The sequence below is a fragment of the Impatiens glandulifera genome, chromosome 5, assembly GCF_907164915.1.
Source record: "Impatiens glandulifera chromosome 5, dImpGla2.1, whole genome shotgun sequence".
NCBI classification, from domain to species: Eukaryota; Viridiplantae; Streptophyta; class Magnoliopsida; order Ericales; family Balsaminaceae; genus Impatiens; species Impatiens glandulifera.
The window spans coordinates 46,314,165-46,327,709 of NC_061866.1; the positions used below are offsets into that span (position 1 = coordinate 46,314,165).

The 13,545-nt window shown below is 30.9% G+C and overlaps 2 protein-coding genes across 2 annotated transcripts; both read right to left on the bottom strand.

Moving 5' to 3' along the window:
* Positions 1–3,108: 3,108 nt before the first annotated feature.
* On the bottom strand, positions 3,109–4,077 carry LOC124940722 (E3 ubiquitin-protein ligase RMA1H1-like). The gene has a single exon (XM_047481258.1). It carries the CDS (start codon positions 3,883–3,885, stop codon positions 3,223–3,225), a length of 663 nt encoding a protein of 220 aa, XP_047337214.1. The 5' UTR covers positions 3,886–4,077; the 3' UTR covers positions 3,109–3,222.
* A 7,945-nt stretch (positions 4,078–12,022) lies between these two features.
* On the bottom strand, positions 12,023–13,289 carry LOC124940719. The gene is made up of 4 exons (XM_047481254.1): positions 13,055–13,289; positions 12,802–12,960; positions 12,501–12,737; positions 12,023–12,418 (listed from the first exon to the last, which is right to left on the bottom strand). The coding sequence occupies exons 1-4, from the start codon at positions 13,247–13,249 to the stop codon at positions 12,077–12,079; spliced, it is 933 nt and encodes a 310-aa protein (XP_047337210.1). The 5' UTR covers positions 13,250–13,289; the 3' UTR covers positions 12,023–12,076.
* Between the last annotated feature and the right edge of the window lie 256 nt (positions 13,290–13,545).

Below are 13,545 nucleotides of genomic sequence, written 5' to 3' on the forward strand. Positions count from 1 at the left end.
CATTAATCTTTGCTTTACAATCTGTCTTCGTTATTGGTCTAGGCTGATGAAACTTATTTTTTGCTTTCGATTCTTTCATAAAACTCTTGGCACAACCAACGCTGAAATATTTCCTCTTACCACCTACATTTTTGCTCCCTAATTTGGTAATGCCGAATCCCGTTAAGTGGGCATATGATGTGTAGAATTCAAGAAGTTGTTCTTCGGAGGAAAATGTCATTCCAACACTAGGAATGTGACTGCAAAAATTATGTGAAACCGTAAGAAAAAAGTCCATAAAACACCCATTTCGGGTCCCGAATCCAACCATTTCGGGTCCCGAAACAACCCGTTTCGAGTCCCGAAACCACCTTTCGGGTCCCGAAACAACCAGTTTCGGGTCCCGAAACAACCCGTTTCGAGTCCCGAAACCACCTTTCGGGTCCCGAAACAACCAGTTTCGGGTCCCGAAACAACCCGTTTCGAGTCCCGAAACCACCTTTCGGGTCACCAAACAACCTTTCGGGTCCCGAAACAACAAGTTTCGGGTCCCGAAACCACCCGTTTCGGGTCCCGAAACCACCTTTCAGGTCCCGAAACCACCTATTTCGGGTCCCGAAACAAAACAATGTTTGTCCCGAAATGGTTGGTTTTGACCCTTTCTTGTCCCGAAACGACTCATTTCGGGTCCCGAAACACAAAATTTTTTTACCCGAAACACAACATTTTCTTACAAGACACCACACATTTCGGGACAAGGAAGGACCATTTCTTGTCCCGAAACCAACCATTTCGGGACAAGGAAGGACCCTTTCTTGTCCCGAAACCACTAGATCTGTTCAGGGTACCTTTGGGGTTCAACGGGGGTGGAACTGTTCAGGTTAAGTTCTTCATCTACTGGGTTGTTCAAGTTTGGTGCTTCTGTATCCTGAAAATTCAAACCGTTTAAATCCATATATACATCTGTAAAATGTAAAACCCTAGATCTGTAAAATCTAAACCCTAGATCTATAAAATCTAAACTCTGGATCTATTAAAAAAATAATAAAGATCCTTAAAAAGGATACCATTGAGAAGTAAATGCAGCCGTGGAAAAAAATAAATGCAGCCGGAGAAGAGAAATAAATGCTGCCGGAGCTGGAGAAGAGAAATAAATGAAGCGTTTCAGAGAGAGAAAGAAATGCAGAAATATGAAACCCTATTGGGTGAAAGAGGATATGCAGAAACGTTTTATTTTTTTTTATTTTTTTTTTCTTTCTCTCTCCTAGCTGGCAAGGCCACGTAGGATTCGTGGCCTTGCTTTCGCTAGTCATTCGTTGGCTTTATCATTTCTCTATTTATAATTGGTTGCATTCTTGGATGTTCTTATATTGTTGGTGAGAAAATTGAGTTCTCCTCTCGTTCACTTTTTGTACAATACATTCTTAGCATAAAGTTTTTTTTTTTATAAATATACACCAAATTTTGTTTTTGTTGTTGCCTAAGTGTTGGATTTGGTTAGATGGGTAGTAGAAGTGTTGGAAATTTTATTTATTTATTTTTAATTTAAAAGGGCTATCAATCTAACTGTACTGTGAAGCAATACTTATAATTCTGAAATCTTCATCATCAAGAACAACAGTTGTCTTGCTTAAAACTTAACCCTTGTTTGATGAGAGAAAGAAAGAATCAATCTTAAGTTTTGTTCTCTCCACATGGACTTGTTTACTTTATATACAACTGTTTCTTCTGGAAAGTTTATTATCATTAACATTATTGTTATGAAAAAAAGCATCTTCTTTGTTTTTAAAACATCCAGCTCTCATTCCAACTGTCAATTACAAAAGTAATGATATAATTTGGTGAATTTGGTGCTTAATTTAAATGTTTTAAAGAATATGGGCAAGTTTTTGTAAATATAACAAAACTAAAAGGACTAGTTTGAATATTTCGGTTGCTAAGAAAATATCCAACTTTATGGTCCCTAGAGAGATAAGATGTTTATTTACCGTTAGATGTGGCACGTAGTTTGATGCTCATCTTTAAAAAAAACCAAAAAAAAAAACAGAAGAGATCCAACCTGTCACCTCCACGTGTCGGTTGATGAGTTGGACCGCATAATGTAACTTGACTTTATAGTTTATATAAACCCTCTTATTATTAATTGAACCAAACCCATTTCGTTTTCTTCTTCTTCTTCATTATTCATTATCAGGTAGGGCAGTTTTTCGAGAACTTGAAAGAAAGAAAGAAAGAAAGAGAAAATGGGGAAGTTTGAAGAACAGGTGAAGGACAGAGCAAAGGAGCTGAAGAATCTGTTCCAGAAAGGAGTGAAGATTGTGGGAAATTCTTGCAAGAAGGGATGGAAGAAGGTCAAGAATATCAAAAGTTGATTAAGAAAGAGTATTTTGATTTTGATTTTCATAGTAAAAGGATTGATTCTGATGTTTAATTACCTCTACATCTTATTCTTCTTCTATTCGTTTTAATCTTCAATGTTTCTTATGGAAATTTACTTACTGAAATTTATATAATATTTTTGTACTCAGAGTTCATAGACCCATTTTATTTTTTTCAATTTCTTACATAATATCTAGAATCAAAAGATTGCATATATTTAGAATAAGATTATAAACAAAAAAGATTGTTTCTTTACTATCTACTTTTGTTATAAATTTTGTGAATAACCGATCTCATTCAATGAAAATGAAAGACTTCACCAATTGATTTAATAATAATCACTTATTTATTCAAATGATCTTAAATGTATTATAATTTTTTTTTATTTGAAGATTTAACACTATTTACATGTCTTCTAGATCATTACCTAATTTTTTTCTATAAATAAATTGATTGTTATATTTTTTAAAAGTTGCTATAAATATAAATTATTGACAATATTATGGGCAAAATGGGTGAACCTATCAATTTTGGAATTTTCCCTAAAAGATTCAAGAATACTCTATCAGGAAGAAATTTGCAAGGAAGCAAACGAAAGTATTGATAATGACATGAATAATAAGTCCATTTCATGAATGGACCATTCTCATCCTGACCCAAATTGAATTGGGTCTTGTTTGATTTAACTTATTTACATACATACATTAAATGAAATAAAGAAGAACAAGATCTAGTCTTGAATGTATATAAAAAAGAACCCAATTCAACCTTGTAGTAACCAATGGTCTATAGCCCAGATCATAACTTTTACATATAAAAAGTTTTTGTATTGTACTAAGTACTAACCTAAGAGCAATGGAGGGCTCAGAAGAGCAGGAGACAGAACATTAAACAACAGAAGAGAAAGAAACATAATCTTCCCAATGATCTGTCTGTTTCCACCAAGTGCCTTCTCATTCTAGGACTACTGCTTCCTGCTAGCCTATAAGAGTACTCTCCATTATACAAATTCCCAAATATCCTCTCATAAACCATTCGGCCAGCCAACGCCGCCGCAGGCTGTAACAATGTTTGGTGGTGATGAAATTGTTGTTGCTGACAGTTTGGAGATACACAGGAGGATGAAGAGGGAGGACTTGAAGGTCTTCTAGGGATTATGATTTTGTCATTGGAGGAGGATGATGAGGGTTTAGAACAAGTTTGGCCTTTGGCATAAAGAGGGATAAGTTTTCTTTCTGAAATGTTGGTTTTGCATACTGGGCATTGTGGTTTCATTTTCTCCTTTTCTTCTTCTTCTTCTTCTACTTCTGAATTGGATGTTTTGAAATGGATCCATTTGTAGATACATGGCCAGCAGTAGAGGTGACCGCATAATGTCACCACTGGATCATGTACAGGATCTAAACAGATGTTGCATTCAAATCCACCAGATGAACAATTATTTCCTTCATTTTCATCTGGGTAATTTGATATGCACTTCTCAATTGAAGTACCACCATACTCTGGTTGTTGAAAGTATTGATCCATGGCCCCTAGTGTGTAGTTTCTGGAAATCAGATGCAAAAGATTTCAGGTTTTAATTCCTAGAAGATATCAAAATCAAATCAGCAGGAAACAAATTGAAATCAAAACAGCCAAAATCCAGATTCTGTGGGCACAAAAACTCAAAACCAGGTCACGAAACTAGATGCAATCAGATTGGCAGAGAAGAAAGAAGGAGAAATCAGCACATCAATCAGCACAAATTACACTATGGGTGTGTTTGATAGCCTTGGAATTGGCATTGGAATTGGAATTGGAGGGTCCAATTCTAATTCTTATGTTTGTTAGACACTTTAATATTAAGAATTGGAATTGGAATTAGAATTCCAATGGAATTCAATATAGTGTAATTTGATAGTTCTCAATTCCTATCTTTTTAGGTCGGAATTGTAATTCCAAATTAACACGTTTTTCATGTTTTTGACATGTTTAACACGTTTTTCACATTAAACACGTTTTACACGTTTTTTACACGTTTAACATATTTTCATATTTTGGCACGTTTAACACGTTTTTGGCACGTTTAATACGTTTTGGCACGTTTAACACGTTTTCGACACATTTAACACGTTTTTCACGTTCTTGACACGTCTAACACGTTTCTGACACGTTTAACATGGTTTTCACGTTTTTAACACGTTTAACACGTTTTTGGCACGTTTAACACGTTTTTGTCACGTTTAACACGTTTTGACACATTTAACACGTTTTTCACGTCCTTGACATGTTTAACACGTTTTTGACACATTTAACACGTTTTTCACGTCCTTGACACGTTTAACATGATTTTCACGTTTTTGACACGTTTGACATGTTTTTTATGTTTTGGCATATTTTGCATGTTTTGGCACGTTTAACAAATTTTTAACATATTTAACACGTTTTTGATGCGTTTAACACGTTTTCACGTTTTTGACACATGTAACACGTTTTTTTACGTTTTTGACATGTTTAACGCGTTTTCACGTTTTTGACACATTTAACACGTTTTTTTTTACGTTTTTGACACGTTTACCACAATTTTGACACGTTTTACACGTTTTGGCACGTTTAACAAGTTTTTCACATATTTAACACGTTTTTGACGCGTTTAACACGTTTTCACATTTTTGACACATGTAACACTTTTTTTTTACGTTTTTGACATGTTTAACGCGTTTTCACGTTTTTGACACATTTAACACGTTTTTTTACGTTTTTGACACGTTTACCACAATTTTGACACGTTTTACACGTTTTGGCACGTTTAACAAGTTTTTCACATATTTAACACGTTTTTGACACGTTTAACATGTTTTCATGTTTTTGACACATTTAACACATTTTTTTACGTTTTTGACACGTTTTGGCACGTTTAACAAGTTTTTCACATGTTTAACATGTTTTTGACACGTTTAACACGTTTTCACGTTTTTGATACATTTAACACATTTTTTTACGTTTTTGACACGTTTAACATGTTTTCACGTTTTTAACACATTTAACACTTTTTTTTACGTTTTTGACACGTTTAACACGTTTTTCACGTTTTGGCATGTTTAACACATTTTCACATGTTTGGAACGTTTAACACGTTTTTGACACGTTTTCATGTTTTTAACACGTTTAAAACGTTTTTAACACATTGACACGTTTCACATGTTTTTTACGTTTTTGACACGTTTGACACATTTTTAACACATTTAACACGTTTAACACGTGAAAAACGTGAAAAACGTGTGAAAAACGTGTGAAAAACGTGTGAAAACATGTTAAAACGTGTAGAAAACGTGAAAACGTTTGAAAACGTGTGAAAAACGTGAAAAACGTGAAGACGTGAAAAACGTGAAAAACGTGAAGACGTGAAAAACGTGTAAAACGTGTTAAAACGTGTGAAAAACGTGAAAACGTGAAAACGTGAAAAACATGTGAATAATGTGTGAAAAACGTGAAAAACGTGTGAAAAACGTGAAAAACGTGTGAAAAACGTGTTGTAATGTGTGAAAAACGTGAAAATGTATTAAAACGTGTAAAAAACGTGAAAATGTGTAAAAAATGTGTGAAAACGTGTGAAAAACGTGAAAAACATGTGAAAAACGTGAAAAACGTTTAAAAAACGTGAAAAACGTGAAAAACGTGAAAAACGTGAATAAACGTGTGAAAACGTGAAAACGTGAAAAACGTATAAAAAACGTGTGAAAATATGTGAAAAACGTGTGTAAACGTGTGAAAAACGTGTTAAAACGTGAAAACGTTTGAAAACGTGAAAAACGTGTTAAAACGTGAAAACGTTTGAAAACGTGAAAAACGTGGTAAAACGTGAAAAACGTGGTAAAACGTGAAAAACGTGAAAAACGTGTTAAAATGTGTGAAAACGTGAAAAACGTGTGAAAAACGTGAAAAACGTGTTGTAATGTGTGAAAAACGTGAAAACGTATTAAAACGAGTAAAAAACTTGAAAACGTGTAAAAACCGTGTGAAAACGTGAAAAACGTGAAAAACATGTGAAAAACGTTTGAAAAACGTGAAAAACGTGTGAAAAACTTGAAAAACGTGTGAAAAACGTGAAAAATGTGTGAAAATGTGAAAAAATGTCAAAAACGTATTAAACGTTCCAAAACGTCAAAACATATTTTAAAAGTTAACATTTTGAACCGATATTTTATTTTACAAACATTGGATTAGAATTGAATTACAATTCTATCATTTTCCCAAACATATGAATTGGAATTGAATTACAATTCTATCATTTTCCAAACATAGGAATTGAATTGTAATTCAATGCCAATTCTCATGGAATTGGAATTAGAATTCCAATGCCAATTCCAATTCCAATTCCCCATCATCAAACACACCCTAGGTCTAATTAGAAAATCTTATTTAAGAGAGTTAAAACTCTAGAGAGAGAGAGAGGTTAAAAGTAAAAAGTAAAAAAGAAAGATGAAAAGATACTGTTAAAAGGTGGAGAGCAGTATAAATAATGTGATCGTCTGCTATGACCAGTTTCATCCTTAGACCCGTAAAATATATTTCCATGATATTTTACTTTACTTCGTTTATTTTTTTTTATATATTTCATCCCAGCATTTATTGCCAATAGGATTGAATTTTTCTAACACAATGTCATCACGTCTGAGTTTATAAAATTTAAATATTATAACATTAACATTTCACGGTTTTATTTTCAACGTCAAGTTATTTAAGTTTTTTCATCTTTAGTTTGAAAAAAAAAATTATAATATTTTTATACTATATTTATAAAAATATTATCACAATATTTATATTAATTTTCATATATACTTAAATAAAACATAATATATGTATCTATATAACAATTCAATACAAATATTATGATATTACCCAGTACCATATCAGCATTAATTTCTTTTTAAGATAATTCATTGGAAAAATAAATAAATATTTATTAATTAATAAAAAAAAGTACAGCATGCATTTAAGGTTGTTCAATTCAAGTTCGTTTAAAAGATTTTCTGTTTTTTTAATTAATACAACAATTTAAAACAGATTAAATTCTTCTAAAGTCTTACAAGTGGATGTGTAAAATGTGACATTCTTAATGCATTTTAACATCAATAATAATAATAAAAAAACTTTGATCAAATCGTGACTTTCAATTTTAAAAGCTAAATTCAGTTGTTTGTTTAAAAAGAGAGTTTTATCTTTCAAAAGAAAACACGAAGGATTAAAACATTTAGGGATGAAAAAAATTACTGATATTATATTTATATCGAAAACACCGTACTGTAATATATTGAAAATGTCAATTTTTAAGGTATACCGAAAAAAATATAAGGTATGATACCGATATCGAAATTATTGTTACGGTGAAAGTATGAGATTTTTAAAATTTTGGTATAATATTTATAAATTAAAATATATATAATATATATATATATATAATACTAATATTTATTATTAATATTATTATATAACCTGAATTATATTATTAATTTATAAAACAAATTTGCAAATACAAATAAGATTAAAAATCGTTCTAAATTTACTCTTTCGCCTTCACTTTAGTCTAACTTGAAGACTATACTTGTATTTATATTTGTTAACTTCAATTTCTTAACTAACTTTAATTTTTAATATTTGCTAAGTTTTTACAAATATTGGATTTTGAAACGAATATTTTAATTTATGATATTGTTTTGTGTAACATTTATGTCGTAATTATATTAAATTGATTTTTTTTAAGTTAATATATTTTTAGGTATCAAAGGTATAACACCGATACCATACTGAAATTAAGGTATACCGAAATTAAGGTAAAATAAATGTATAAATTTTTTGTATACCGAAATTAAGTTATATCGAAATCAATGTAAGGTAAATGTATAAATTTTTTGTATACCAAATTTTTATAAGTATAAAAGTATGGATAAAACATTAAGATATAACGTACCAATCCATCCTTAAAAATATCTCAATAATATTAAAATACACCAAATTTGGTTAATAAATAGAACATTTTTAAAGAAAAAAACATCATAATTGAACACTTTAAAAATAGAAAAGGTTTATACCAACAAGAGGATTTTTCTCGTCCATTCTCAAGGAATTAATATTAAATAAAAGGATTAAAAATTAAAATTTAAAGAGAGAGAAGTGAGAGTACAAAAGATGTGAAAAGAAGATATGGACCACTTTGACCGAATATATTGATGATTGAAAAAATAAAATAAAATAAAATTATTGATCACGGTTTTTTTGTTTTTGTGTGTTTTTGTTGGATGATTTGTTAATTTTGGGGAAATGATTTTCTATCTCTATTTGGAATTTTGTGACCTAAACTAAAAACAAATGAATTACTCACGAAAAGGAGATGAATTTGTTGAACATATTGTGTGATATTGTGTGATGGTGTTGTTCGTTTAAAGAGGACTTAACCTTGAACAACTTATTTAAATTATCATTTAATATTTTATTATTAATATCGAGATTCACTTTATATATAAAATGTATGATAAAAAATAATCAACCAAATGAAGTGAATTTTTCTTTTATTATTTGTCTCAAAATGAAATTTTTCCGTGTTTTTACAAATAAAGTGTTTTTCTTTATAGAATAACTATTGAGATTCGCGGACCTAAAATTAAAGATGGCAAACATGGTTATGTTTCATCTAAAATTTCTTCAACTTCATTTCTCTATTTTATTCCTTCACATGGATTGTCACACCATCTCAAACTAATGTTACTAAATACTAATTTAAAAAATGTCTTATCATAAAGATTACAGTGCACAAAAGTTTGCTGGGGAAGATGCAACATATGACGATGATGATGAACTAGAAATTACAAGAGTTTTTAAGCAATGTGTGCATAGTAATGTTGCTTGTCGGCCTATCATGTTCGAAGTTGTAGAGGCTTTCGAGAAGCTTAAAGTGGCGGAGAGTCACTCAGAGGTCATGGGCATAGAACAAATGTTTAGGGACAGGTGTTCAATGAAGCCTAAGAATCCTTATGATAATATGCCTAAAAGACATTTTCTAACCAAGCCTAGTTAAGGATTTAATTTTGATCAATATTATGTAATTATTTCAAACACCACCACTATTTATCTCTAGAGGGCACATTTTAAGCTGCTATCTAACAGTCTAGTGAAGGCTTTAAAATGTCATTTTATAATATTACCAAGTTAGCATTTGTACGACTTGAATTGATATACCCATTTTAATAATCACTTGAATTACATAATTTTATTATTTGATCTCACTTTTCATCTAATCAAATCCAACACTTAGACAACAAAAAAAAGTGTATACTTATCAAAATTTTCCAAACAAGGAAACATCTTTTAGGCTAAGAATGTAACTATTAGAATGAATGAATTATACAATGAGTGAATGAGAAGAGGAGAGCTCAACTTTCCTGACCAACAATAAGAACATCCAAGAATGCAACCAATTATAAACAACTGTATAGTATACAATTATTTAAAATATTTTGTTTTAACAAAATGGAATATATATATTTATGTTAGGACCAGTTTGACTTGTTTTCTTTATTTTTCAATTTTCTTGTGTGCATAATTTATTTTTAAAATTCAAAAATATATGAATTTTTTTATTGATGCTTCTTAAATAAAATATAATAATTTAATGTGCTAATCTTGAATATTGGAATTATTTCAGGTTTTTGTCAATTTTGTTCTCTCGCCCTGCATGTTCGACCATTAACTTAGACACATGATTAGGAATAGATGGACTTGGAACTATGCTAGAAATATGTTCATACCTTACACATACTCTATATATTTTAACTTAATGACTTTTATTTAAATATATCTCAAATTAAGTTTTAAATAAATTATTATATATATAATATAAATAATTAATAAAAATAGAATTATATATAAATTAAAGTTACAGTTTTATAGTTAATTACACATCCATTATTTTTTTAATTCATTACTTTAATTTGTATTAAATGAAAAAGAAATAGTTAAAAAAAAAAATTGTATAACTTATACCCATATTCGTTAATTAACATTCGGATTTATGATGAATACATGACCCAAGTAACTATTTTGTCTCACATCAGAATCTTCAACTAATTAGTTAATCGGTTTACTGATTAAATTGTCCCGGTTAAGTTCGATTTTACCTCTTATTTTACAAACCGGTTAACCAATCAGTACTGGTATCGGTTTTATCGATTTTGGTTCTATTGGTTCCGGTTGATTAATCGGTTTAACCGTGAACCGATAATTTTTTAAGTTAAATATTAAACTTATTAAATGATATTTTTTAAAATCCTTATTTGTACTATATTTTAATAATATAATATATCTATGTTATAATATATTATATTATTGTTATAATATAATATATTATAATAATATTTCATAGATATATTTTAAAATAAGTTATAATATATTATATGATTATTCATGACTATATGGACTAAAGCTACGTGTGGAGTAACTTCCATCCTTAAGTTTCTCTATGATACAGACATGTATCCTTCTCAGGTATAGTTAGATGATATCAATTTTTTACATTGCTTTTTTCGGAGAATTTTTTTAATTTCAAATAATATATGATTAATTATTTTGGTTATGCAGCAACCCAATCCAAAACTGATTGATTTTTGGCATGATAACTGGGGGAATTTTTCCAAATCAGCAAAAGGATGACATAAGTGGTAATGCTATACCTTGTTTTTGAATAATCTAGTGATTTTTTTGTTATGCATTAGTGAATGTATAAATTATGTTAATTCTTTGATATAGTTAAGATTTTCCTTTTTGATTATGTGGCAATCTACAAGATTAAATGTTATGTGGTCGTAAGTTATATAGTGTGAATTTATTTAGGGAAATCTTAGTAATGCTGGATTTGCTAACTTGACTTGTGTGTTTCTTTTAGGAAGTTTTAATGGATTTACCAATTATTTGGTTCTTGTTGTTGACTGACTGACTGACGATTCTGTGTTCTTTGGTAGACATTTGGACTACAAGGAGCGACGTCTGTTCTTTTGGATTTCTTCTTCTCTCTTTGATATCTAAAAGAAATATAGAGGAGCCAATTAGGTTGTCCAATGAGCCACTGGTTTACAATGATGGATGGTTGACTACTTCAAATGACAGTGTAAAAATTACAGTACACAAAAGTTTGTAGGAAGATCCAACATATGACAAAGATGATGGACAAGTGATTACAAGACTTGTTGAGCAATGTGTTCAGAGTAATGTTGTTTGTCGTCCTACAATGTTCGAAGTTGTAGAGGCTTTCGAGAAGCTTAAAGTGGCGGAGAGCCACTCAGAGGTCATGGGCATAGAACAAATGTTTAGGGACAGGTGTTCAATGAAGCCTAAGAATCCTTATGATAATATGCCTAAAAGACATTTTCTAACCAAGCCTCGTTAAGGATTTAATTTTGATCAATATTATGTAACTATTTCAAACACCACCACTATTTATCTGGGCACATTTTAAACTGCTATCTATGTAATCTATGAGTCTAGTGAAGGCTTTAAAATGTCATTTTATAATATTACCCATTTGTACGACTTGAATTGATATACCCATTTTAATAATGACTTGAATTACATAATTTTATTATTTGAGAAGTCTTCTTCCATCTCACTTTTCATCTAATCAAATCCAACACTTAGACAACAAAAAAAGTGTATACTTATCAAAATTTTCCAAACAAGGAAACATCTTTTAGGCTAAGAATGTAACTATTAGAATGAATGAATTATACAATGAGTGAATGAGAAGAGGAGAGCTCAACTTTCCTGACCAACAATAAGAACATCCAAGAATGCAACCAATTATAAACAACTGTAATGAATCCTCAACCGAGAAATGAGCCAAACTAAACACGACCGAACTTACCACAACTGCTCCACGCCAACCAATTGCTGAAACCAGTGATCTCAATAGAAACCCTCTGTAAACAATTTCTTCCAGCAGAGGGGTGATGATGCAATAAACAAGAACGCAGGCGCCTTTAGATATGAAACCACTCGAAACGATCTCCTTTAGTATGTGATTGTTTACTTCCTGCATGTTCTTTTTTAGTTCAGACAACTTCAAAGTTCATGAAAATACCCTAAACAATCTATCTATATATCTATCTATGTACCTTTGAACTAGTCAATTGGTCTGCAAGGAATGATGTTGAGAACACAATTAACAATAGAAACCCAAATCCTACAATTGATGCAAATACCCAGTTCCTTTCTCCTGATAGATTGCTGTTGTTGTTGGGTTGGAAGATTCTAAGAAGGTCAAACAGTGGAGTCTTGTTCTTCATAAAGTAAGTCGAACCCCACAAGACAGCTTGCAGCTCTAATATCTGAATTCCAAGCAGACAAACAGCCTGCACTGATGATATTATCAAATAATGGGATGGCAATTGGCAAGAAAGAAGTATAATTACCTACCTCGGTTTGTGGGTCAAGACTGGATTGACCAAGAATGGAAGCGACCACAGATAGACCTCCAAAACTAAGAGGAATGTGCAGACTGAACATATACAAGGCCATGGTGCTCCAAAGGTTGCCATTGTCTATTCCGTTATCTGGTTTCAGAACAGAGAATTCCTACATACCCATAATACCATATATGGTCGATTGAATGAATCACCTAGTTAGGGTTTCTTATGAACAGTGAGAAAAGGATAGAGAGTGTTTGCACCTCAAGTGATGTAGTGGCAGTGTTTTCGTCCTTATTGTTGATGCAGCAGCGATGGGCAGATATAGTAGTAATAGGGAGAGAGACAGAGGATGAAGATTGAAGAATGGATACATTTTGCAGCCAAGAAGAACGATTAATTGAATTAGCGGCTGGAGGAGTACAGAGAAGAGGCCAATTGGCAAGTATCATCGTCATCTTCTTCACCCAATTGGCAATTCGTCTCCTTTGCTCTGTTTTGTAGTTCAAGAACCCTAAATCTCTTCTTCGAATTTAAAGCGTTTTAATTGAAAATCGAAAAAAAAATATAATTTCAAATGACCAGTGATTTAGTGGCTTATTTCTTAAGATAATTAATTTAAATTTTAAAAAAATGACAATTCTTTTCACTTTACAACTCAATTTGACATGAAAAACATAATTATTGATGATCATTCTTTATTTAAATGGTCAATTAGGTGTAAAGTACAAGTTTTTATTTATTTATAAATAAC

Bases quoted from the DNA above. Each gene is read 5' to 3' on its own strand.
- LOC124940722 (XM_047481258.1), bottom strand. From the start codon at position 3,885: ATGGATCAATACTTTCAACAACCAGAGTATGGTGGTACTTCAATTGAG.
- LOC124940719 (XM_047481254.1), bottom strand. From the start codon at position 13,249: ATGACGATGATACTTGCCAATTGGCCTCTTCTCTGTACTCCTCCAGCC. The intron at 12,961-13,054 runs GTGCAAACACTC...ATGGGTATGTAG, and splicing joins CTGCCACTACATCACTTGAG to GAATTCTCTGTTCTGAAACC. The intron at 12,419-12,500 runs GTACATAGATAG...AAGAACATGCAG, and splicing joins ACCAATTGACTAGTTCAAAG to GAAGTAAACAATCACATACT.